The sequence below is a fragment of the Tachysurus vachellii genome, chromosome 14 (assembly GCF_030014155.1).
Source record: "Tachysurus vachellii isolate PV-2020 chromosome 14, HZAU_Pvac_v1, whole genome shotgun sequence".
NCBI classification, from domain to species: domain Eukaryota; kingdom Metazoa; phylum Chordata; class Actinopteri; order Siluriformes; family Bagridae; genus Tachysurus; species Tachysurus vachellii.
The window spans coordinates 16,220,954-16,247,370 of record NC_083473.1 but is presented as its reverse complement, the minus strand read 5'-3'; the positions used below and the strand labels follow the sequence as shown (position 1 = coordinate 16,247,370).

Genomic DNA, 26,417 nt, shown 5'->3' with positions numbered 1-26,417 from the left:
GATTTTATTATTGTATGCTTGATGCATTGATTGCATATTGGCCTTTGATGCATTGTAAGAGGTTTACCTTTTGTGAACATTTATATGATGTACTCACTGTCTCTCTCCAGTAACAATAGATGTGGGAGGTGAATTCAGTATAAGTGGAGGAGGATTGAGGTCCACGTTTAGGGTGGGCCGCATTACTTTTCACTGGGGCCGCTGCAACGCCTCCTCTGATGGCTCTGAGCATGGCATCAATGGAGTCAAATTCCCCTTGGAGGTAAAAGAAAGCCTTCTTTTGATCTCTTCATCCTGTATTATTCCCATAGTACTTTTTTGGAGTGCACTGTTCTTTATAGTGGTTCCTGGAGAATGTGAGTTTTAGAGCCCTCTGAAGAATGAAAGGTAAATTGCAATTGTTATGAAAACACAGAGGAACTTTCCTTTTCCCACAACCAATTTTACTGCCCTCCTCTAGTTTTATGGTACGCTTAAAATGATATGATTATTATAAGCCTAGAAACAGGTAAAGATCTTCATCTTTAAACCATCTGAATTTAGACAAAGATCTGACATCCATAGATCCACAAGGATTAAACTGTTTATATGAAGGGTCCTGCTATCATGCTGTATATGTTTTTTGATAGTCTGTAAACTTTAAATGACTAAGTTTCTGTGGAATGAAGGGTGATGAAGAGTGATATGTATACAGATGCAGATATATTGTTATGAAGCCCATCATCATCAGTCTATAGATGATGCCCTAATGTCTGGAGGACAGATTACTGCTCTTGCTGTATTGTTTGAGGTGAGTTCTATTTTTTGTGAGTATCTATGGCCTGCTACTGTATATCCTCGTGTTGTTTAAGCTACAGAACATGCTTTTAATTTAAGAAAACTATTTTCAATTTGAATCTTCCTGCTGTAAATCACACTGACAAACCTATAATAGTATAATTACTGTAATAGTAATTCACAGTTATTGCCATGTTTGATGTCGGGTAAAAACTGACAGGAAATTTGTACACATATATATTCCTGCCAGTCATTTGCCAACTTATGGCAAATGCCCTCATGCCTCAACTTTAGTCATTAACGAAGTGCAACAAAATGGCAACTGGCATAAAAACAGGGAAGAAAACGAGGGTGAGAATATAAACAAAGCTCATGGGATCAATCTGCTATTATAATATCTTGAATAAGGAAATGGATCTGGGTGTGGTGGAGTTTTAACATTTTTCTACATGAACAGTTGAGAAATTCATTTGTTCTCTATTTTTGTAGAAGGCTTAAGCATGGGTGAAAAACATTATATCCACAGATGAGAGTTGTAGCAAGTGACTGGACAGGCCATGAACAGTATTTCACCTGTTTTTAATGATGCAAAGCTAGTTTAATTGGGCAAACAGGGTCATTGATTGTCAATGGTTTAAAAGGAAAGTTCATGAAGCACCCATTATGGCATCATAAAATAATAGTTTTATAAAATTTAGCCCCTGAGATGTCTATTGTTAAGGTGCTGGACAGGTATGATACTACTGTATTAAATCACTTCATAGTGTTATATTTATATTTTTAATATTGTCTTTGAATAGAATTTAATAGTCCTTTGTACAAACAAATCTTAAATTTCAAGGTAAAATATTGTGTTTACAGCAAATCACCAGACAGCTGTGCTGGATTTAATATGGCTCCTTACTTGAACTGACATCAAGAGAAAGTCATGCGTTACCTAAGACAGGTTTCTGTTAATGGCAAACGCTGCCGTGTGTGAATACTCACATACAACTATCTGAGTAGTAAGCAAGTCTGTGATTGTGCTTGACATCCGTACAGAGTACTGTGCCTGAGGTCGATTGCACCATGTGCTTAACCCAATTGAAAATGGATGTCTTTCATCTAGTGCGCTAACGTTGGCTTGTGTATTGTTTTTGACACATTAATAAACATTATATACAGTTTACATAAATATTTAAATAGTTAACTATTTAGAGAACACTGATCAAGTAACACAATTTATAAATCAGAAATTATTTGACATGATAGTTCTGTTTTTTATTTTATATTTTTGCTGATTAGAATTCACATCTTCTGGCTTCAGACACATGCAGGGTTCAAAACAGAAGCACTCTTTGTGGAATTACACCAAGAGGATTTGCTTTTTCACTTGACATGCATGTACATGTTGTACACAGTAGTTTAATTTTATCCTCAAAATTCCTAAACTAGGAAATGCATAAATCTCTATAAACACTTGGACTGTCTCCTAAACCACAAACTACCAACATTAATGGTTTTCATTGTATCACTGGTATCATTACATTAGATTCATTCCTATGGCAGCAAATGAGACTAAGTCACAGAAATCTTCTTTGACAACTTGCTTGCAATAATATTTTAATAGGACAAAAAAATTCTGCCACCTAACTTAGATTTGCCTTTTTTAAATACTGAATTAATGATATCTCTTCGACGCAAACACTCAAGGTCTTTGTCTATATAATATAGACAGAAAATATAATAATAATAATAATAATAATAATAATAATAATAATAATAATAATAATAATAATAATAATAAGATATAATTACATAAGAGTCAGTCACATTATTTGTTTGCTCCATTTATACATGTCTTTTCTGGCCAGATTGCAAAGGCTCACTAGCAGAAATATTTCCAGACAGAAGCACCTTCCCTCCCTGTCTACACTTTAGCCTGTATACTTGGTGTTTACACTGTGTATTTGTGCAGTAGCCTGAATCTATGACCTGTATGAACACGTTGTCTGTGTGGAGAAACTAGATGTTTTAGACTACACGTGGGAAGTATGAAGATAGGGAGTAAATGCTTGTGTCTACATGTGAATATTCTCTGGGGTCTAAATACTGATGGGTTTTTAATTTGCATTTTGTCTGCTTTGTATTGTATATTACTGTTCATTCCTATATCATCAATTAAACGTCATACAAGGTCTAAAAATTTTATTCACAAATAAAAATGTTTTATAAATGATGTATTTATATTTAACATTAAACGAACACCATTTATTTATTCATTTAGTATTTATTTTTGCTTAAGCAGTGCTTTCCAAATATTAAATATTTTGTATATTTATTTAATTAGCATATTATGAAATACTATATGGATTATGGGTTACGTCATTTATCCGCAAGTATAGTAAGTTCCAGGTGCAGTGGCTCACCTGTTAAATCCAGCCTAAGGCTGCTGAGGGCAATTACACTCAGCAGTTTGAGGTTGTGGGGGAGGTTCTGAGACAGCACACATATCAAACATTACAGAGACATAGAGAACAGCAGTACTTTTCTACCTATTAAGTGCATGTAACAAAATGTTGGTGTTTTTTTTTAAAAAAAAGAAAAAAATTCTTGTGTTAAGATTTGCAATTCTGAAATCTCACAGGCAAGTGTTGAAGATAATGAAAACTACGAAGCCATCATTGATGCAGTCAACAGCGTCAGCAGATATGGTATGCACAGTTGAATTTTAATGATTACGCTATTAAACAGCCACTCTATTCTACTCATCAAACACCACACTCTGAATTGTGTTTGAATATTTGAGGACTGAAAAAAACATCTATTGTGTGATATCTTTTCTTTAGGAAAGAGTAGTAGTGTATCTCCGTTCAGTCTTCAAGGCCTCTTGCCCAACTCCACGGAGAAGTACTTCATCTACAATGGTTCGCTCACGTCTCCTCCTTGCCATGAGACAGTGGAGTGGATTATTTTTAAGAACACAGTAGCCGTCTCTGAAGCGCAGGTGAAATCACTATACTATACCAAGGCAACAGTCACAATGTTTGACATTCCCTAACAGCCTCAATTGTATAATACTGTACTGTATATATCCATTTGCAGAGGAACTCATGAAATGCCTTCCTTTATTTAAGGTTTTGGTATCTGATACTCTGACTTTAACATTAACACCAAAGCTACCGTGTTTGTATGATCAGTATGACCAGTATGAAATGTGACAATACTGTGTCTCCTGTTCAAAAATCCACTGTCATTATCGGGTATAATACTGGGTGGGGGTCAAGTTCCTAACATCAAAGGAATGTCAATAATTGTAAAGCTTTTTTCTTTCAGCTATGTGTCATTTAAACCTCAGGCTATTTCCCTTATGTATCTTACAAGTAGACACAAGCTACTGAAGATAACGAAAGTTGAAGGCTTGAAAGCTTTATTAAGAAAAAAAAACTGTAGGTGGGTCATTCTTTTCACAACAACATGTAACAGCAGACAATAGTGCAATTCTCAAACACAGTAAAATTGGTGCATACTGGATGTTTGAGTACAAATTAAGCAGGTAATAATACATTGACAGAACTGTGCATTTCTCACAATATTACTATGCTTTACTTTTTTTTTAAAACTCAATTAATTGATTTATTCATTTTTCTTTTTAGAATTTAATATAGTAGAAAATTCTAGATTAAAAGTTATTCTGGTTACTGGATTTGTAGTAGTAGTAGATTCATAGTAGTGAGTGAATGTGCTTTAAGATGCGTAACTGAATAATAATCAAGGAGTTTATAAGGTTAGGAATCTGTCCCTTGATAGAAGTTTCGTGATAAAGCAGCTGCTGTTATTTAACAACAGTTTATCTAGCATTAAGGTTTGTGTGACCTGTCAGAGTGGTGTGATAAATAAAATAAAATTCCAGGTATTTTGTGTTTTACCACCGAAACAGATTTGAATTCATGTTTAATGATTAATCATTCAATCCCCTATTGCTATTTATTATTAATGCAAGCTAATGTAAGCTATTTGTTAGTAATGCAAGCCACACAAGTCTCACAATGAGATTTGATTTTGTTTTTGCAACAAATAATAAGGTGAGATGTAGAAAGGGATAGATAGCTGTGATAGTACGAGGTGAGACTTAGAAAGGGATAGATAGCTGTATCGTTTGCATTTATTGTATATTCGATGTCACATGTCACCTTGTGATTTTGCTGAAAGTTAAAAGATGCTTCTTCCTGCATGTAGGGTTAGAAAGGGGACATTAAAAAGGTGGTTTAAGTAAAAAGTGCCATAATGTTAACACTACACCTGTAAACTGTAAGGACATTTGATCCCGGAATGCCTCATGTCTTATCTCTCAGACTTTTGCAATCAGGAGCAATAGACTTGACTGTATGCTGTGAATGTGTTTGTGGTATTGTGCCGTTGCAGTTGGAGATATTCTGTGAGGTGATGACCATGCAGCAGGCAGGTTATGTGATAATGATGGACTACCTGCAGAATAACTACAGGGAGCAGCAGCTTCAGTTCATGGGTCAGGTCTATTCTTCATACACTGGCACTGAAGAGATTCTCACGCCCAGTAAGTACACACACCCACACATGCTGACACATTCTCATGCACACAGACTGTAAGAAACACCTGATACTAAATTCTCTGCTTTAAACAAACATTGGTGGAATTTTCCACTGAGGAGACTTTATGCTTTTTTCTCTAAAAAGAATGAACTCTGACCCATTTACAAGCAATCATCTGTTATCTATCATGACCTTTTTGATATTTCTCTTTAAACACTTTAAGGTTATTAAAAGTGCTGCAATGCATTGTTTTATCTGAATTAATGATGATATTATGCTATTATTCTTGTCAGTAAATGTATTTTTACTGTCAGCTTTCTACTAGAAGATTGAAAACAGTTGCCAATACTCCAGTATAGTTTGTTTATAGTTTGTTGTAAACACTTTGGAGTAGTGTCCTATTAACCTCATTTAAATAATAAGTACTTAATTTGATTATGATGATGACTGTGATGTGGCATTGTATGTTCCCAGTTCCCAGAGGACAAGAACTATTGTTAATGATCATGCTATGTTTTAGATGTCTATATATATATTTTTTTTTTTAGCTTTTACATTTAAACATGTATATGATGAACATCATGTATGATTTCTCTCAGGTAGATTCACTTAATATTGACGGCTTTAACAATTAAAAGATGGCTTACTAGTAATATCAAAGGCTTAATGATTTAGCAAGAGACTTTGCTTATTTGAAAGCGCTTGTACTAACAGTATATATACACAGATCTATGCACTACATCCAGCACAGCAGGAATTATGGACACATTTCTGTCCTACTTCTTTGGATTGAGAACCCTTCGCGCCCTCCACTTCTCTCTCTCTCTCTCAGTAATGGGCTTTGTCTTGTACTCTTTAACATCTTTCTGGATGTGTGTCTCTCAGAAAGTCAGTAGACTTTTGTGTTGCCAGGTAACTGTCTCTGTGTTTGCCCTTTATGCTGGTATAGGGTTGAGGTTTTCTCATTATTTTTCAAAATGTCTTTTTTCCCCAATGATAAAACATTCTTTATTTACATGGAGGGTTGTGTGTATTTTGATTAAGGGTATATTATGCTCTATACATTATATATTATTAATATCAAATTAACAATATTTAGAATAGTTTAGACAGACTTCTAACAACTGTAAATTAAATTTTGACACTGATCACTGATTTTTGGCAACATTCTGCCCTCTGGTGTTCAAATGGATCAGTTAGTAGTTATTATATATTCCTTTAAATTTCTCAAATTTTGCATGGCTTGTTTCGAGTGTGAGTTATCAAAGCATAATTTGCTCAACAGCTTTTTGAATTTAATAAAAACTAACAAAATAAAATGAGCATTTCAGCTTGCACAATCGGTATGCAAGACTAATCTTCTTTAATATGTTTCCATAAATGTGTCTGAGTGCTGTTGTTTTTTTTAGAGGTGTTCAGTCTCAGATGCTGAGCACAGATGGTGAAGAATGCCCTCCATGCTAAGGTCACCATGTGCTAGGACCAACAGTGTATGAACGAGAGAAATGATTGTACAAAAAAAAACACCTTCTGTTTGCATGCATCTGTTAAAGTGACATTATGTTGAAAGGAAATACATAGTGAAAAATAATTTATCAGTTATTTATTAGCCCGAGACCTATGTTATTTTTGATAAACATCCATAGAAAACATAACGGCTAAGCCAAAACAATTCTACATAATGTTGCTTTTATAGACTATTTCTAAATATGGTTGTTGTAAGCGTGTGTGCTGGTCTTTTGCAGTTTGTAGTTCAGAGCCAGAGAATGTGCAGGCATATCCACACAACTACACAAGTCTGCTAGTGATGTGGGAGAGGCCGAGGGCTGTGTATGACGCAAACATTGAGAAATATTCAGTCACCTACTGGCAGGCACACGGAAATGATCCGCCTACGCTTGAGTACCTTACTGATGGAGACCAGGATGTGGTACTATACATTACATTAAACTATTTATTATAAACCAATCACACTATGAACTATACATTAAATAATACATTTATTTAATGAAAAGTATAAAGTCTGAATATTTTATACAGTCTGAAAACGATTTTATTCATTTAAACTATTTAAACAGGGATAATACACACAAGGTTTGCCGTTACATTACATCAGACAAAAACTACATCGTATGGCCAAAGTTATGTGGACAGCTGAACAATTACACCTGTGCTTGTTACGATCCATTTTCCCCTTTCTCTGAAGACCTTATATGAGATTTTGGAATATGATTATCCTCATTTCAAGCCTCAAGAGCATTAGTGAACTCAGTGATGTTGAGTTCAGGCCATTCTGTCACTCTGTTGCTTTGTTCATTATCATCTGGAACAGGTTTCAGGCTCCTTGTAAAATACACTGAAATCAGTGCTACAGCATGCAAGCTTGTCTTATACAATTGCTTGTTTTTATTTCTGTGGCAATAGTTTGAAGGAGAAGCACATATATATGTGATGGTCAGGTGTTTACATACTTTTGGTCATAATGTGTATTTTGGACAATGTAATATGGCTAATTTGCCATTTTAATCTGACGTTTTGAATATATACATGACTCCTGTGAGTATACAGTCATTATTTTCCATGTTAAAGTCTACAGATGGTCTTGCTGAATGTTTTCTTCTTTGTTTTGTCACAGGGAGCCATCATCCCAGACCTGGAAGTCAACACCAGCTATGTGGTTCAGGTGATGGCAGTGTGCACTAATGGTCTGTATGGGCGTCAGAGTGATGAGCTGATGGTGGACATACCCGTGATTGACCCTGGTAAGAACATCCACACTCGTCACTCTCATCTCTATTGGGACTGAGCTTGCATACCGTAGAATTCTGAAAAATAGCGAAAACCACAGACCCAGATGCTCCATCCAGTTGTTTGATCCTTTGCCAGCCACTGTCCTTATGGTATGGTATAAGGGACTAGTATAAATATCAGTGACAAGTTCCATGTTTTAAATGATAATCACATTATTGATTTAACCACAGTGCTGTATTGCATTTTGATACCAAGAGCTAAAGGTGTGCTTGAGACTTTTTTGTAGTGACACTTTTGTCTGAACCTGAGGGAATTCTGACAATCATTATTTTTGTTTGACCCTGAATGCAATATTTACAAGCATACTATGTTGGATTTACTTCCCAAAGCCTGACATACTTGCACTCATGAAAGTAAAAGCACAACCTGTACCAGTAGGCGCAACATGTTAATATTTATATTAATCTTAGGTACAGTATTTATTATATCATTGTTATTGTATCATAGTATCATCAGGATTATTGTGTCAGACTAATCAAACTGAAACAAGTTTGATCCCCAGATTTCCCAGTTATAGAAAATTGCACTAGTTCTTCAGTATTAGTATTTAAATGCACAGTAACTATTAGACTTATGTGGTTGTTGGTTGTTGGTTTTACATTTTCAATGGTCCTTTGCTGTTTTCTGTTATGCTGGAGTTTGTAAAGTTTTCTACTTTACTAATGTTTGCTTAAATTTGTAATCGGTTTTATAGCTGCCTTTGTTCTGACTCTATTTCTCTATGCATTGTCCTTTTTCTGTGTCCTCAGAACCTTTGTATTTTATGAGCATACCCTGCATAAGGTGTGCACACTATGGTCTTTCTCTTTAGTATTATTTTTAGTAGACCCTTATGTGTTTTTCTGTGCTTCCTATGCAGATCATGTTTTGTCATTCATTATACAATCTATCTATCTATCTATCTATCTATCTATCTATCTATCTATCTATCTATCTATCTATCTATCTATCTATCTGTCTGTCTGTCTGTCTGTCTGTCTGTCTGTCTGTCTATCTATCTATCTATCTATCTATCGGTCTGTCTGTCTGGCTGTCTGGCTGTCTGGCTGTCTGTCTGTATGTCTGTGTATTTAGATCCTTTATTTTAACAGGTTTAATATCCTCACAACAATTTGTGTCAATGCACTGAAATGTTGAGAATCTGTATCACTGCTGTTTACAATAAACTAATTTGACTTGCATAAAAGATGTCATGCATCATATTTCTATGGCTGTGTCTATGGATGAGTGTGTTCTCATTTTACAAAACCATGCACTTCAATGTGAAAAGTGTTTTTGTTGTTTCACAATTACCCCTGTAGTTGCTAATCAGAACATCCATTGAAGCATCCTTGTGTTGTAGATCAATATTTATTACATACGTTACAAATAATTCTGTGTCTAAAACATAAAAAATATTGGAATAATGTCTACCATATTGCCTTGTTGCTCCTACTCTGAAGGAAGCAGTAGGACTGATGAGCAGTAGGATTGTACATTTTGTCTGCTTTCTTGTGTATGTGGAGCCAATCTGGTGTCCAGTTTCCTTTGTGTCCTCGTGATTATCAACCTTTCATCTGCCTTAGAACATACTTTTGTTTCGTTTATTTAGCTGTGTGACCCGAAATGGTCAATTTTTCCAGTACTTCCCTTTGCTTTTCTTCAGGAATGTTACTTGATGTTAAGTCAAATTAACATTTATACACACAAACCTGACATTTAACCCAGTCCTTTGCAGATATTGGTTATTACCTCCCGAGTCATTGAACACAGAACAATCATCCGTGTCTAATTCATTGTTAATATACACAAAGTAGGTTGCCTACATATATTTTGGCATCTTCAATAATAAGAATGATTGAAAAAGAAGATTTGAAATTGTGAAGATTTATTCTCAGTACTACACATTTGTTAGTTTAGGTGTTATAAGTCTACAAATATGCAATTTTGACATTTATTTTACTTTTAATGTTTTTTCAGAAACAGACCCTGACCCTGACTCCTTTGAATTTGATGAAGAGGTAACTTAAAAAGTTAGACTGCACAATGCTGAGAGTATTCCTTTTCTATAAATAAAGAGCAGTAACTTAATTCAGGGCTTTGAAACATCTGAACATATTAACAGTCTCTTCTCTTTTTTCAGGTGGACTATCCAAGCACCCCCTTGTCTGTTCAGCCTGACTCAAATCAGGCACCCTATCCAGTGCAAACCACTACAACTCTCCCCAGGTCTACTACAACTGAGCGCCATGTCACTCCTTTATTTGGCGAAAAAACAACCCAAGTGTCTACTGAAAATCATTATCAGGGCGTTTCTGTAAAATATACATCCCAACCAACCACCATGACCCCTACCCCTGCGTTTACTTCTGTCAAAACAAAACAGCCTGTGCCTCCAGTGATTGATATTAATACCACCCCAACATCCACTGAAAACCATTACCAGGGGATCCCAGTTAAACCGACTACCCATGACACCCCTACTAATACGTTAACATTTACAACAGTAGAGCAGCCAGTTCCTTCAGTCTTTGATATTAAAACAACTCCAGCAACCAATGAAAACCTTTACCAAGACATTCTAGTAAAACACTCTGCCCAACCTACCACCATGATCCCCACAACTCATTTTATCACAGATGTTCTCACTTCTGAATCAGATTATAGCAGCATAGCTCCAAGTGTGGTCTCAGAAGATAATGAACTCAATGACAGCTCTGTGGGTCGTGGAGTTAAAATTAGTCCACATGATGCAGATACCACAGCAACCTCAGTGGCAGGGATGGAAGAGTTCACTGACTCATATGGCTCTAGGGAGAGCCCTATTTCTGTTACAGATCCAGCTTCCTCCTTCCTCCCCACAGAGGTCCAAGTGCAAACTACATCTCGTACTGTGCCTCTTCCCACTACTATGACCACTGCCTCTGGTGTCCTCTCACCAGAGTTCAATGGTGAGAACTCTCCCACTGCAACCCCTGTGTGTGACTCCCAGCTTTGCCTGCATGCTATTCCTATGTCCATTCCCTCTAGCTCTATGTTGTTTGAGTCTGCATCTTCCCCACACTGGGACACCCCGTATACTACACCGTCTGTCCCCTACTTCCCCTCCTACCTTATACTGTCCAGCTCTCCATCCAGCTCTGTGTCTTATTGGGATGTGGAAACTGTCTCTGGTGGTGATGATGGTGATGATGGTGACATGTTGTCTGGGTCGGCCTCAGGTGCCACCCCGACTAACAGTACTCTCCCCCTTCAAACATTTACAGACTCAACTGACTCTGAGCTATCTGTGCGGTTCAACTCGGAGAAGGAAATCTCACAGGTTCTTAGCACTGTCTCTCCATCTCTGCAGCCATCAAGTACCTTATCCATTGACTACTCTTCCTTTTTCACCTCCTCTCTATCAGACAGTGTGGTGGAGTGGGCTGATTTTTCTGTGGTCCCTCTCAATGTTGATCAAAGTCATGATGCCTCTTGCATCTCATCACATATTTCAAGTTCTTTGTCTTCTTTGTCTTTATACCTAATGCCCTCATCATCAATAAGTGACACTTCTAGTGTCGTAAAGGGCCATTCACTTCCATCCTTCTCCACTGTTGGAATTGACGGGTTCAGTGCAACAAACTGGGACCTATCTTCTGTCATGGAGCCTTCTAGTGATCTGCAATTCTCTGTTACAGACAGCATGAGTGGCATCAGAAGCAGTGAAATTTCCCATGTCCTGGGAAGCTCTGTTTCCTTGGAGACCCCCTCAGTGTTGTCAACCTCAAGCCCAGAGGCTATCTCATTACTCACACCCTCAGCTGATGGGTTTTTAGACAGCAGTGCCTCAGGCTGGATAGTGGATCAAGATTCGGCTCAGAGCTCAGCTTCAGGAGATGGGAGTCCTACTCCGTCCTCCCCCAGTGTCTTCTCCACTGAACAATTAACAGAAGAGCTGGAGTTGGAAGAGCATTCTTCATCCTTCTATTTTGAGAGTGAGAATGTGACAGAGAGAGAGACTAATATATTTGGTATAACCCTTCACCCCAGTCCACCGTTGGCTCTGGGGGGTACAGAGGACGAAAGCAGCGGATCAGGAGAGAGCATTACAGATAATGAGACATCCTCTGATTTCAGCATCCCAGAGCGTGCTGACAGAGGCTCAAAGGAAGAACCAGTGGAAGGTAAAAATACTGCCATCTGTTCATCAACTCTCAAGGGGCTCCACTGGACTAGAACCACTAGCAGATTCAACATCTTTCTTAATGCAGAAAAAGATAAATTTACAGTTGGTAAAATAACAATTGCCTGCAAACCACAAATCCCTGGAATAAGTATTTAATGACTTATGAGTTAGGTATGGTTTTGAGGTTTTGTTAGCACTATCTAGGAAATCACATAATCTGACATATTTTGCTCGAATTAAGGCCTAAAGAGCTAAAAACGTGACATTTCAATCTCACAGTCCCACAGCCATCATCACACCGTTTATGTTAATCCCTAATTCACTTTATGTTTTGTCCTGTGTGCTTTTCCTCCACAATACATCCAAGCATGATTTTCCATATGTCAAATTAAAATTCCTCTTTAATTCCATTATTTTAGCTACTGCGTTTTGGGCAAGACTCAAAATATCCTCTACTATATATTCGGATTCAGTGCTGTTAGTGAAATACACAAGCCAGATACACAATACTCAGTAGAGAGCAGTAAATGTCCTGCACTGACACATCAGTAGGCTACAGCTGGTGCTCAGTGTTGTTGTGACCGGATTAGAGTTAGGGTTAACATGTTAGGGTTAGGTTCTGATCTCTCAGATTCTTCTAGAACCCATGACTATAAACCATATTAACACACCATTTTTGCTAATTCTTTACAAGTAAAAATATGTTACATGCTAGTAATATGAGTAGTAATATAAATAATAATTTTAAAAAATAGTGTTGTAAGTATGAATTAGGAATGTAATGTTCAGGGGGCTTTATATCCTGTCTGGTCAGTGTTGTGATCAGGTAAGAACTAAGAACTAATATAGCAGCTAAAAACCTTGTGCTCTAAGAGAATTGAATTAAAATCACGTTTTAAATGATCATTTTCAGCATTACTTAATTAAATAATCTTAGTCATGATCATCAAATAAACCTGAAACTTTCATATTTAACTATTTAACAAATATCCAGACTACAGTAGTACTAATATGTAAGTTAAGTTCTTCTGTAAAGAAACAACTTATTTTGCATTAAACTTTAAGGTAAGTCTTTACTTTTTGCTTTGTTCTGCTTATATACAACTACTCGCATGCTCTATCACCTATTTGGACTTTGGATTTGTTTTATTGAGTGTGTTAAATGACATACCCGGTTTAATGAACAAAAATGTTTGTGTGTTAATGCATTTGATTACCTCATGTTTCATTATATCATAACAGGCTTCACTTTCTCTTGTTTGTAGATGCCAGTAACAGTAGTCATGAGTCTTGGGTGGGTCTGGTGTCCAGTATGGAGCATCAAAGGAAAGCTGTGGTTCCTCTGGCTGTGGTCTCAACCCTCACCTGCCTCTGTCTTGTCGTACTAATTGGCATTCTCATCTACTGGAGGTGAATTTTATATATGGGGCTTTAAGGCTTATTATGCATCGTGTTGCATTTGGAAAAATGAACAATGATCCATAACAAAACAGATTCATTTTATAAACTGAACAGAGGATTTCCAGAAAAAGATTTTGGACTGTGTTTCCTCACAGCAGAGTTTCAGACTCATAGTATTCTTAGTCTGTGGCCTAGTGAACCAGTAATGATGTATTCATTGATAGAGACCTTAAAGCACGTTTGTACATTGCCCTGGATAAGGGTTTCTGCCAAATGCCATACATATAAATGTAAATAAAATGCGTTAAATGAAAATGTTTTTATTATAATTAACATATTTGATGCATAGCAATGTACTGTATGGTCTTCCTAAACACTGTTGTAGATGATCAGCTTCATTTTGTCATTAATCTCTAATCGTAAGTCCGTGTAAGGGTTGTGAAATAGATGGTGATGGTTAGTGTAGATATTTCAAAAGAAGGTTTAATGAATGAACTGGTGAATTGTCCTCATTCCCATCCTAACCCCTTCAGCAAAGATCCCAAATACAGAACATGTAAAGATGTGTTTAAGGGTCACTTGATAGTGGGGCTGTGAATGCCTTCAGTCTGAGAAATATTTTGTGTGGATGGTAATGACTGAGACTACAAATGGCACTTGTTTGTTAATTAATGTGAAATATGGCGTTTGTCTTATGGCTTACACTGCAGATGAGGTGGTGATGAAATTTTGTTCCAAGATGTTTGAGAAAGACAATCCTAATCTTAGCTTTTTTCTCTGTTATGTTTCAACTGTGAAATAAGCAGTTTTTACAATCCCATCATATACATGATTTTGCTGTATAAACAGTTCAATTGCATGAGAATGTACATTTCCTTTTCTGCTCGAGCTCTTGAGCTCTCATCATATTGTTTGTGTTTGACTTGTGTTATTACACCATGGGGACTGGGTGAGATTAAGTTGCTAATCTTGTAGCCGGTGATTAAATTTCTAAAATGCTGATCTGTTGTAATGCGGCTCTGTGCTTGAAGAATGGGCCTGTGATGATTATGTCTAAGAAGTCATGAAGTGTGTGTGTCCTGTTGGCCTTGTGGCTTGTGGAATTGAGCAGTGTGTGTATGTTCTGCTCCTTATTCCTCTGTACTTACACGGTGTTCATTTGTGTTGTGAACAGATGCACACTTGAGTACATCAAATGTCAGTGATTAATCTGGGCGAACGTTGTCCCCTCGTAATCCCTTCCAAGAAGTTGCTATTATGAACAGTAATGTTAAAGGAAATCAGAATATCTGTTGGGTGCATGTGATTCTGTGAAAGACTCTTTGTTGACATCTTTTTCTCATTTAAATCTTGTAATTCTTACTAAAACATAAGCTGATGGCTTATAGTCTGTAAACATGAAAGAAACAAAAAATCAAGGCTTCTTGCCATTATACCTTTTCATCACATGCATTCAACTGAGTCAAGTGTAGAGGATAAAACAGCTTTAAGATTCCAGATAGCAACCACCCACATATTTGTTTAGGTTTCGTTTTTAAATTTAGCCTGTTTTAAGTATTATTTTCAGATCGCTTTTAAAGCCTTTCCTTTTCTGTTAAAGGTAAAACAAATATTTTCATAGATTCCTAACTTATTCTAAGATTTAATGTTTTTGCTGTGTCGTCTTCTTGCTTGTGAAGTGTTTTTACTCATCACGCTTAATGCTTTTATCATTGTTTTTTGTCCCCACAGGATGTGCTTTCAGACCGCTCATTTCTACATAGATGACAACACGTCCCCTAGGGTTATATGTTACTCTCCCCCTATGTTAAGTGACACAGGTAATTCTTGTTACACAAAACTTTTTGTAGATGGCAAATGAAAAGTGTGTGTTATGTGATCTCAGAGTGCTGGTCATTCAGGTCTGAGAATACAAGCAATAAACACTATTTGCTGGTGATAACATTTGAATATATTTTCTCTCCCTATATATTTTCTCTTTATATATTTATATTCCCTCCAAGATGACCATGAAGCTCTTTCAGAGGAGAAATTTCTCCAACATGTTAAAGAACTTCATGACACCGAGTCGTTCTCCAGAGAGTTTGAGGTGTGTTCTATGTTGCCTTTAATCTCACACACAGAAAATTCCTCACTCGGTTTCCTGTCGTGAGCATATGTATGTGTGAACATTTTTAATAACTTATCAAAGTGAATTTGTTGATAACTCTCATACCATTCTGTTCTCTGAACCATATAGTTTTCAACTTTCAGCAGATCATTGTTTTGATCATTGGAACATTATATTCCTCTAATTTCACTCATGTGGTAACGATTCCAATAAAAAAACACACTTTATCTGCTTTAGTTAATTCATGGTCTGCCCTATTTAGTCATGTATGAACTTTAATTGCAGGCAACTTTTTCAAAAGAATAATTAAGTCACAAAATTGTTTGTGATTCTTATTTCAGTATTCCACTCAGATGGACACAAAAATACACTAGTACAAAACGAAAGCTTAATTAACATCAATCATTGTTGAATTGAAACCACCCCCACTCCTGAGTTGCATTCACTTGCTTTTATTTAGATAATTAAAAGGTAGGCTTTGATTTGAAACATATGAGCTTCTAAAGGCTTAATAGTGAGTTTCTGTAGTTATATTAACTGTCAGTCTTTTATTTATGCAAAATTCAGAACACAACATCAGAAATCTTTTAAGCATTTAAGCTTTATAGTCTTGCTGTATTGTTTTTTTCTTGGGGTTGTGTTCTCTTTTTAAACATGCACATACAAATAGGTGACAAATTAAAGGAAAATGTGGTGCTTTTGTTATGCTGACATGGTTTCGGTCCATTTCACCACTTAGAACCCTTTTTTAATTTTTTTAATTTTTATCTTTATTAATTCAAACATTCATCATCAGTAAGCTTTTTATCCTCTTCAGGGACATGATGGGTCTGGAGCTTATGCTAGGCAGGAGAATACACCCTCGTTAGAACGTCAGTTTATCCTAGGCCACTATGTACATGCATTCAAGGGCTGTCCAAGTTTTTGGGAAGTGGGGAAAACACAATTTCCAGAGAATCGTAATTCCCAAAAACACAGGGTGAACATGTGTGGTAACACAAACTTTGGACAATACTCAATTATAACAATACTTATACAATAGTAACAATACGTTAGTGGTCTCCTCCAGGATCTCAAACCACAGTGCACACAAGGCTCACTAAATGCTTTGATGAGTATGAAAATGATGGATATTAAATACTACAGCCTTCACAGTCACCAGAACCTAACCCAACTTAGTACCTAAAGGAGATTTTGGAGTGATGTTTTATCCACCACCATCATCAAAACACTGTTATCATTTCCTCATCTGGATGGAAGCTGATGGAAGCTGTTCTGTTGGCTTGTGATGGCCCAAAATCTTGCTGTTTTTTCCTTTAATTAGTCGCCTATCTTTGTGTAAATTGTATAATGATTTGCATAATTTGCCAATGAGCACCAAATTGTGTGTATTGCATCTAAAATGTATATTTAACAATCAGAAAAGACACAGGAGTTTTATTTGTAGACTTTACCATTCTGAATGTTTTTACAATCTTATTCTTAAAACTCACCTTTTAAATTAATTAAATGGTTTACATTTAATTTTATTATTCTGACATTATTACAATCGCATGAATTATAACATTAATGTGACATTCTAAAGAAGAAGTCTTTATTGTATAACATTCTGCTGAAGTACATTGACAGCACTTTGGAGCTGGAACCTTTCCACCAGCACAGACCCACACAATGCACGGGCATGTTATAAAAATGTTCTGCTTTTGCTTATATTTGTTATATGTTTGTCATGCGTTTCTGCACTACGTGTCATGGTATTTCATTGCTATGCTTTGTGCATTCTCACTCCTCTGATTAGATATTGAAAGAGTATTTTGAGGTAAGCCACAGCTCCCTTTTGGTTTGATCTGACTACATTTAATATTGCTCTAGCATGTGGTGTTTGTTTGCTTCACACAGTCACTGATTTGTCTCTAATCTAATTTGGGATAGACAAGAACCATGGTTTTGTTAAGTTATGTCACAGAATGCATCAGATAGAGTGTGTTACAGTGTATGTATGTGTGTGTTTTCTTTGCAGGAGATTCAGTCATGTACTGTGGATCTGGGAGCTACAATGGACAGCTCTGTTCATCCAGATAACAAGAGCAAGAACCGATATGTCAACATTTTAGCCTGTATGCGTAACTGGAAGCACCACAAATAGCAAATGACATTCTTTGCACAGCTAGGAATATGTTCAAACACAGAAATAAAAGACTAATGTGTGGCTGCAATTTTGTTTAGATGACCACAGTAGAGTCAGACTCTCACCCGAAACTGATAAAGATGGAAAGAGTGAAGGGGACTATATCAATGCCAATTATGTGGATGTGAGTATTTTTTCCTCTTCGGAGACACAACAAGGAAAATCATGGCAGCAATGTACTTATTGTTTCAGTCAGTGAAAGAGAATACCAGGAGAAATGGCTACGTGAAGGGAACTTTATATTATATAATTTGGCATGAACCATACTGAGCTGGATTGAGCCCAGATTTAATTATATACCACAAACCTACCAAAGTATGAATCCCAGTTTGTCAAATACAGAGCAGTTTGCTGGTATTCTACTAACATCAAATGTCTTATACTACACTAAACTAATAGCTTTCCTCTCTCTGGCTCTCTTTTGCCCACCCAGGGTATTAATAAACCAAGGGCCTACATAGCAGCTCAGGGCCCCCTGAAGTCGAGCACTGTGGACTTCTGGAAGATGGTGTGGGAGCAGAATGTTGGCATAATCATCATGATCACAAATCTGGTGGAGAAAGGCAGAGTGAGCCATCTTGTACTGTCTCTAAATCCTTCTGATGATCCCTAACATTGTCTATAACACTGTTTGTTTATACAGCTCCTGTGTCAGACCTTTTACAAACACCATCTTCACCACACTAATGACAGATGAATCGTATTAATGAGTCATTTTGTGATAATGCGTACTTTGTCTCTCTCATAGAGAAAATGTGACCAGTATTGGCCTTTGGAGAGCCAAGAAGAATATGGCCATTTTCTTGTGACTGTTAGGAGCACCAAGGTCTTGGCTTATTACACCCAAAGAACTTTCACTATACGAAACACACGTGTAAAGAAGGTACAATTATGCAAATCTTAATTTTCCAAACTTATACTTTTCGTTCTAGCCTGGGTAACTTTTTTATTTTGATTTGTTTTTTGTCCATTGCCATTCTGTCACTCTCACCTTCTCTTAGGCTTCTCAGAAAGGTTGTGCTAATGAGAGGACAGTAATGCAGTACCACTACACACAGTGGCCAGATATGGGTGTGCCTGAATGTGTTTTACCTGTACTCGCATTCGTCCGCAAGTCTTCTAGAGCCTGGACTGGGGACATGGGGCCCATAGTGGTACACTGCAGGTAGAATGAAACTACAGATCCTGACAGAAACTAGATTTTATTTTTTCAGTTTTTCATTAAAATTGAAAATTCATCACAAATGTTGATTCTTTTATTCAAAATAAGAAGTGAAAAGACTTTAATATAATTATAAGACATTTGATATCAAGCTGTTGAACATTTAGGAGGGAAAGGTGAGAAAACACTAAAAGTAAAAGAAATGGGGCAGGTGGTATACTTGCGGCCCCTTCTAGATCATTTGTAATTTGTAATGTCATTATTGTGTATTTGCGTGTGATTCTCAGTAAAGTAATACATTAAATTCTTATTTTTTTTGTTTTCTAAAGAGTTTTTCCTTGCCACCGTCGCCTCCGGCTTTCTCGTTAGGGATAGATGCCAGAGATAAATAGTATTTTAAATTTTAAATTAATATTTTTCAATTAATTTTAAACTTTAAATGTGTGTATTCATTTATTTTTATTTCTTTATTTCTTTTTTCTTTGTTTCTATACAACTGTAAGGCTTCTTTGAGACAACTGTTAAAAGTGCTATACAAATAAACTGAATTGAACTGAATTGAATATACTGTAGTAACCATGAAAAATAGAGCAGTTGTTAAAACATATCTACTTTTTCACACCCCAAACTGTCATTTTTGTTCCGTATTAGTATTTTACTAAACAGCAGCCCTGTAGTGCAGTCACTCACTTGGATAGGGTTCCACACGATCACTACATTTTGTGATGTCAGTCACTCGGGTTATTAACAGCACTGATGTAACAGTTAGAAAATTAATTCAGCTGATCATAAGAGATTCAGTTTCTTGAATCTGCATATGTTAAATATTAAAAATATTACATTAATTAAGTCAATTCAATAAACATACGAAATCTTAACCATCACAGCTTGTGAATTCACCCTTTGTTAATTAAAATCTGTTTCAGAAGGATTTTTTTTAAATGCTCCTCCTTGGCATAAGCAAACAAAGCCTCTTTTAGCTACCCTTTGATGATGCATACATTCTATAAATTGTTAATTGTGTGCAGTGTTTGTATTTAAATAAGTATGCGTACAGAGGTTACACACAATTGGTATTTATTAAGCTTCATTACTTACACTTGTACAAGCTGCCTACGCACGTTTGCTTAATTCCAGTTTTATTGTGCAAATGAGATTTGTAAATAGTCCCTCGGTTTCTAAAGTGAATCACATCTAAAAGTTTCAATCAGTGTTCATAATGTAATGAAATGGAAATATTTTTAGTGGTTATTGAAAAAAGTTTCATTAGTAATAAACTCAAATGTATATGTTGAAAAAGGTTTATTTGGTAATTTAGATTAAATGAAGCAATTAGAGACTATTATATCATTTATATAATTTATTTGCTGTGAGGCTGCTGTCTACAGCAATATTTTTTTTTTCTGGAAGTTCCAAGAAATTCTTTATATATGCATACCATCATCAGTCCGCTGTGGATGTATCCACACCTCAATAGTAGTGTTACTCTCTATGATGATTTATTTATTTATTGTTCTTGTATTCTGATTGTGCATGTATATGTGTATAGTGCTGGCGTGGGGCGAACAGGCACCTACATTGTCCTGGATAGTATGATGAAGCAGATCAAGGAGCAGGGTCAGGTGAACATCATGGGCTTTCTCAAACGCATCCGCACTCAGAGGAACTACCTGGTACAAACTGAGGTACAGTAGGAGATCAAGGTCTTAATTTTCTGATGACGGTCTGGAATGCTAACGAATGACTGGAAAGAATTATATACTCACTGTCCACTTTATTAGGAACACCTGTACTCCTGCTCATTCATGCGATTATATAATCATGTAGGAAAACATCTTTAACTATCCAGTTTTAGAGATTCTGTGCCCATCATGGCCTCAAATGCAGTTTTGGCAAACTAACAGACATTAATGTGTTTAATTGAATCTGCAACAAACACTATTTTACAAACAATTATTTTGTTCGTGTCATTCAGTCTGGTATTCCTACACACTTGCAGGAGCAGTACATCTTCATCCATGATGCACTGGTGGAAGCGATCTTAAGCAAAGAGACAGACGTGCCAACTAGTCGTGTTCATAGTTATGTTAATGACCTGCTCACCACTGACTCTTCATGTACAACATGCCTGGAAAAGCAGTTTAAGGTATGAAGCGACAAAGGTTGGTTGTATCCAGAATCTTTTTGAAATGTTCATCTAACTAAAACAGTTGCACACTTTTCACTCGAAACTCTTAAATGTACTAAACGTATGAAAGTGAATATACATGAATTATATTTGCTTCATATCACACCCATTTATTTACTGATAGTAAATTATTGTCTGACTAACAGCTCAAATTTCTGACTAACATATCTCTAATATGTCAACTAGCTGAATGATAATATCTAGCTATCACTTTACAAACTGCTGTGATCGTTGTAAAATGCATGCATCATGTTGGCATTATGTCTCATTCTTACAGTCACATTTGTTAAAATATTAAGTAAAAGTATTCTTAAAAAATGCACTCGCACACACAGTAACAAAGTAAACCTTCTTTATCCCTGATGTTTGATGGATAGATGTCTGTTTTTTCAGCTGGTGAGTCAGCCCAATAACAAGCAAGATGATTTTACTGCTGCTTTAAAAGACTGCAACAAAGACAAGAACAGGAACTCCTCATTGATACCTGGTGAGTTTCCAGAACTCTACAACATCCAACATGGTGGTACTCTAATTATGGAAAGGTATAACATGAATGCAGTCATGAGTATATTCTCCTAAACATGTGATATTTTCTCTCCTCTTGCTGTACTGGTGTATAATTAACTCTGATTGTAGTATCAGTTCAAATCATTTATACACTTTAGAATTCAATAATCACTAAGAAACACTAAGATAACCACAGTAGTAACCCAATATAATGGTGTTTGGTGTGTTTTAGTGGATAGATGCAGAGTGTGTTTGTCTACAACATCGGAAGAGACCTCAGACTACATCAATGCTTCTTATATCATGGTGAGCCACTGATATGTTGATTTATGCGTAATAATTTCAAAGCTTCTGTGTGACGTTTCTGTTGACATTTCTATCTGAAGTCTGTTTAATAAGGTTAAACGGACATTAATACACAGTACGACACAGTTAAATTGTGCAACAATGTTATTCAGAATATCAGTCTGCATTGCGACATATGTTTAATCTGTTTTTGGTGTTTTGAAAACCCTTTTTTTTGGAAATGTGTATATATGTTGGAATTCTCATTACAGGGATATCACCACAGCACTGAGTATATCATCACCCAGAATCCTCTGCCAAGTACAGTGAAGGACTTCTGGAGGATGATTTGGGACCACAATGCTCAGGTCATTGTCTCACTGCCTGATGGCTCCAGCCTGGTAAATTATCTCTCCTTTCTTTAAGACTTTAATATAATTCATGTTGAACAAGTCTTAGCACTTAATCTTTTCATTTATTAATGAAAAGGTTTTTATTTTTTTCTTAGTGTTTGTAATCAAACTATATAATAATGGTTTAGTGCGGCAGCACAGTGGCACAGCGGGTAGCATCAATGCTTCACGGTGCCAGGGTCGCTGGCAAATATTAAAAGTGGAAATGTATGATTTTGGAATGTGTATTTTCTCTCAGGAGTAACTAGATTAAAAGATATAGCATTGCGTCAAATATTATCCCAGATAAGAAAGATTCCATGGTTGAATTTCAAAACTACACGATCCTGCTGCAAGCCAGGTTTCACTATTACACACAGTGGTCCAGATGGAAACAAGTGATCATTGAAATACAACATTGCAGGTGTTATCTTAACTTCCAAGATCTCCCTCTCTCTCTCTCTCTCTCTCTCTCTCTCTCTCTCTCGCTGTTCTCTTAGACGGAGGAAAACGAGCCGGTGATGTTCTGGCCCAGTAGAGACCAGTCTATTAGCTGTAAAATGTTTACGGTGTCCTTAAGAGGGGAGGAGAATGTGTGTCTGTCTAATGAAGAGATGCTGATCGTACAAGATTACATACTAGAAGCTTCTCAGGTAAATCTGTCAGCTTGTCTTACACACTCGCAGACCATGTGAAGTACCTAAGGAAGAGTCATCGTCACTCTTAATAACTGTCTGTAGTATTCATTTAAGCACAGGGTTTGAGACATGAGGTATGTGTTGGGACCTGTAATAAAAAGTCCAAAACAAAATGGTTGTATTTAAAAAAGAAAAATGATTGTGAACTTGATTGATGATGCAAAGGATGAAGAGTACTGTCAGAGCCAGAAGTAACAGACCATGGTGCTGTCATTTCTTCTTCTGTTTTTGCAATGTATCCGATGCATCTTTCAGTTTTCAGGGGTTCATCTTTCATTTCATAGAAATAATCCCACTCCAGGTTTAAATACAGACACAGATGCAGATAGAGATACTGTTATTTGGAGCACTATACAGATACAGTTAGTGTTATAACTTTACTATGTAAGCAGTTAATCTATGTATTCTGTCATGGTTGTCACTTTTAGAGAACATGTACCACATGTATCAGCACTCATTATGAATATGGCTGCATGCTGCTGCCAAATAACTATGGAGTTCGTTTAGAGAAGCACATGGCTGCTGAAAAGCCTGAGAGTTGAGCCTCGTAAATACTGAGCACGTCTCAGCCGAACACATCTGTTCTCTCTCGCAGACCTCACACCTCTCCATCTGCACACGCAATTACTGCAGCAGACATACCACACATGCTCACTTTTTACTGTCCAACACACACACACATACAGAAGTATTCTGACCTTCTTCTCTGTCTGTCTGTGTGTCTGTCTGTGTGTCTGTCTGTCTCTCTGTGTCTGCGTTTGAAGGACGACTTTGTTCTGGAAGTGAGGCATTATCGTGCTCCTCGCTGGCCAAACCCAGACGGTCCAATCAGGAAGACCTTTGAGCTCATCAATGTAATTCGAGGGGAGCAGGCAACTAAAGAGGGACCCATGGTTGTACATGATGAGTATGTTCTTTCTTTATCTTAGCTGTTATATTTTCTTTTATAGGATAGGATTGAATTAAATAAACGACTATCATCTAGTGCACTGCTGAGGAAGTTTGACTTTTTACATGAGCTTCATTTATCTTTTTGTCTCATTTGTCTTTTGTCCATTATTATTCTATTATCTATTGCAAATTATGATCAGACTGAGTGAAAAAGAGAAAATAATACAGATGTCCTCATAGTATGTATTACTTGCTTATCATGCTTTTATTATTTGATTAGCTTTGATACAGATAATAATCAGTTAATTACAGAATTATTACATCATTTGGGGAAAAAGCTAAAGAAATAAAAATGTATGTATGAACGTATTTTAAAAATTATACCACGTCTCCTACCATGTGTAGATATTGTGCACATCTCACCTTAATGCTGATTCACATTTTTGCATTCAATTCAAGTTTCAATAAAATGTAAATGCTTTTACATATTTTATTACCGGATTTGAGATATTTGCTTGAAGTTTTTACATGAATGATACATTTGCCTTTCAAATAATCTACCTAAAAAGTATTTTAATCATATTAAAGACATTAAGGCAAATTGTGTCTTATGTTTATAAGCTGACAGTCGGGCAAGTGGCTTCATGTGTAAGTGTGTGCACTAATTACTGGAAGTTTAGGGGGGGGTTCAATTCCTATGAGGGATGAGTGTGTCAGCTAAATATATAACCTTGCTGAACTGAAATTTGATTCAGATGAAATGCCTGTACAGGCCTGCACATGATCCCAACATTTTGCAACATCTTTACTTGCATTTTTTTGTAAGTAAACAAGTGAAGTCTAATTAATCATCAAGGACAGTCCTGGTACAGTCATTCTATCATTTCTCATTCTGTTGTAAAAATTAAATAATTAATATGCATACAAAGCTTGTGCATGGTGCTGTGTGTGCAGTTGTGGTGGTGTGACGGCCGGGACGTTCTGTGCCCTTTATACCCTGCTCCAGCAGCTGGAGGCTGAAAGCTCTGTGGACGTTTACCTGGTGGCCAAGATGAGCAACCTGATGCGGCCAGGGATCTTCACCAATATTGTGCGCTTTTAATCTTTAATCCGTTACTAACTAATAAATCTTAATCCATTTTATCAATACAGCAGCATATGCTACATTGAGCAGAAACAAATAGAAAACAGTTCTGTATTCATTTCTTTGACAGGAGCAGTACCAGTTCCTCTACAAAGCCATTTTGAGTCTGGTTGGCACCCAAGAAGATGAAAAAGCCATGCAGTTCTCCAAAAACATCATCATGTTCCCAGGAGGCACTTCAAGTTCCACAGATAGTCTGGAATCCCTGGTGTAACCATAGCAATGTGTAAATTCGGCTCTCACAGATCTTTTCCCTGCTGCTCCTTTTTTTTTTAACATCTGATCACATCCCATGTGCACACAAGCTCATCCAGCACACTGCTACCCTGGAACTTGACATGTCCCTTTGTGTATTCATTACATTTTTGTTACAGTTTAACGTTAAACTTATATAGTCTATGGCTCGTCTTTGTACTAACGTCTAACAAATTTTTGAAAGGAATATTTCATATTCACTTCATATTTATTGGCATTACAGCTCTTTGCATGGGCAAAACCACTTGTTAATAAGAAGTAGATTGCAGCAAACAAGAGCCACATTGTTTGTTTTTTTTTACATAATGTAAATACAAAGACTGTGGCTTTTTTCAGTCACAAATTTTCAAACAAGAAAATAAAATAATATTCTAATTTGTAAATATTATAGCAACCAACTCAATGGACCAAATTTCTATTTATATGGTTAGAATTTTATATTTTACTACTGTTAAGGCTGTAGTGCTTTACACTGTATGTATGAACATATTCAATGTAGAAAATATTATTCTAATACTTTTGAAGTCCTTACTTATTGTTACACTGTCACTGATTTAACATAAAAATACTCACACTCTTGATGATCATAGAAACTGTTTCTGTTATATGTAGGATTAAACAAAAGTAAAATAAAGGTTTTTTTTTAAACAACATTTTTGTGTTTCGTTTCCACTTTCCTTTTGCATCTTTGCTGTGGTTAATGCAAATAACTGGTGATTTGATTTATTTTCAGCTCTGACAGTTCCAGATGCAAGGCAAGTCATATGCAAGGCTATATATTAATGTGCTTCATCAAATAAATTATTGGTTCTATAGTAACAACTATAGCAAACTGCTGTGGTACAAGAGGAATAAAACACAAAGTCATGTTTTATTGGAAAATAATCAACATTGGAATGTTAACAGTAAT

General features: G+C 36.3%; 1 protein-coding gene across 3 annotated transcripts in view; it reads left to right on the top strand.

The window, feature by feature from the left end:
• ptprz1a (protein tyrosine phosphatase receptor type Z1a) overlaps nucleotides 1-26,160 on the top strand; it is a 45,237-nt gene extending 19,077 nt beyond the window's left edge. Inside the window, exons 4-30 of one of the 3 annotated variants that reach the window (XM_060886525.1) lie at nucleotides 111-262; nucleotides 695-790; nucleotides 3,404-3,470; nucleotides 3,606-3,763; nucleotides 5,182-5,332; nucleotides 7,074-7,258; nucleotides 7,964-8,090; nucleotides 10,099-10,139; nucleotides 10,262-11,069; nucleotides 13,552-13,696; nucleotides 15,419-15,507; nucleotides 15,691-15,776; nucleotides 17,596-17,616; nucleotides 17,818-17,914; nucleotides 18,024-18,109; nucleotides 18,419-18,553; nucleotides 18,734-18,868; nucleotides 18,987-19,150; nucleotides 20,697-20,832; nucleotides 21,147-21,293; nucleotides 21,729-21,822; nucleotides 22,075-22,148; nucleotides 22,400-22,528; nucleotides 23,020-23,172; nucleotides 23,982-24,124; nucleotides 25,063-25,198; nucleotides 25,323-26,160. In XM_060886525.1, the coding sequence (XP_060742508.1) occupies nucleotides 111-262; nucleotides 695-790; nucleotides 3,404-3,470; nucleotides 3,606-3,763; nucleotides 5,182-5,332; nucleotides 7,074-7,258; nucleotides 7,964-8,090; nucleotides 10,099-10,139; nucleotides 10,262-11,069; nucleotides 13,552-13,696; nucleotides 15,419-15,507; nucleotides 15,691-15,776; nucleotides 17,596-17,616; nucleotides 17,818-17,914; nucleotides 18,024-18,109; nucleotides 18,419-18,553; nucleotides 18,734-18,868; nucleotides 18,987-19,150; nucleotides 20,697-20,832; nucleotides 21,147-21,293; nucleotides 21,729-21,822; nucleotides 22,075-22,148; nucleotides 22,400-22,528; nucleotides 23,020-23,172; nucleotides 23,982-24,124; nucleotides 25,063-25,198; nucleotides 25,323-25,466 (3,899 nt within the window). In that variant the 3' untranslated portion in view covers nucleotides 25,467-26,160. Of the gene's footprint in view, nucleotides 1-110; nucleotides 263-694; nucleotides 791-3,403; nucleotides 3,471-3,605; nucleotides 3,764-5,181; nucleotides 5,333-7,073; nucleotides 7,259-7,963; nucleotides 8,091-10,098; nucleotides 10,140-10,261; nucleotides 12,285-13,551; nucleotides 13,697-15,418; nucleotides 15,508-15,690; nucleotides 15,777-17,595; nucleotides 17,617-17,817; nucleotides 17,915-18,023; nucleotides 18,110-18,418; nucleotides 18,554-18,733; nucleotides 18,869-18,986; nucleotides 19,151-20,696; nucleotides 20,833-21,146; nucleotides 21,294-21,728; nucleotides 21,823-22,074; nucleotides 22,149-22,399; nucleotides 22,529-23,019; nucleotides 23,173-23,981; nucleotides 24,125-25,062; nucleotides 25,199-25,322 lie in introns of all 3 variants that reach the window. The other 2 variants (XM_060886523.1, XM_060886524.1) reach the window with 2 other exon arrangements.
• Nucleotides 26,161-26,417: the final 257 nt, after the last annotated feature.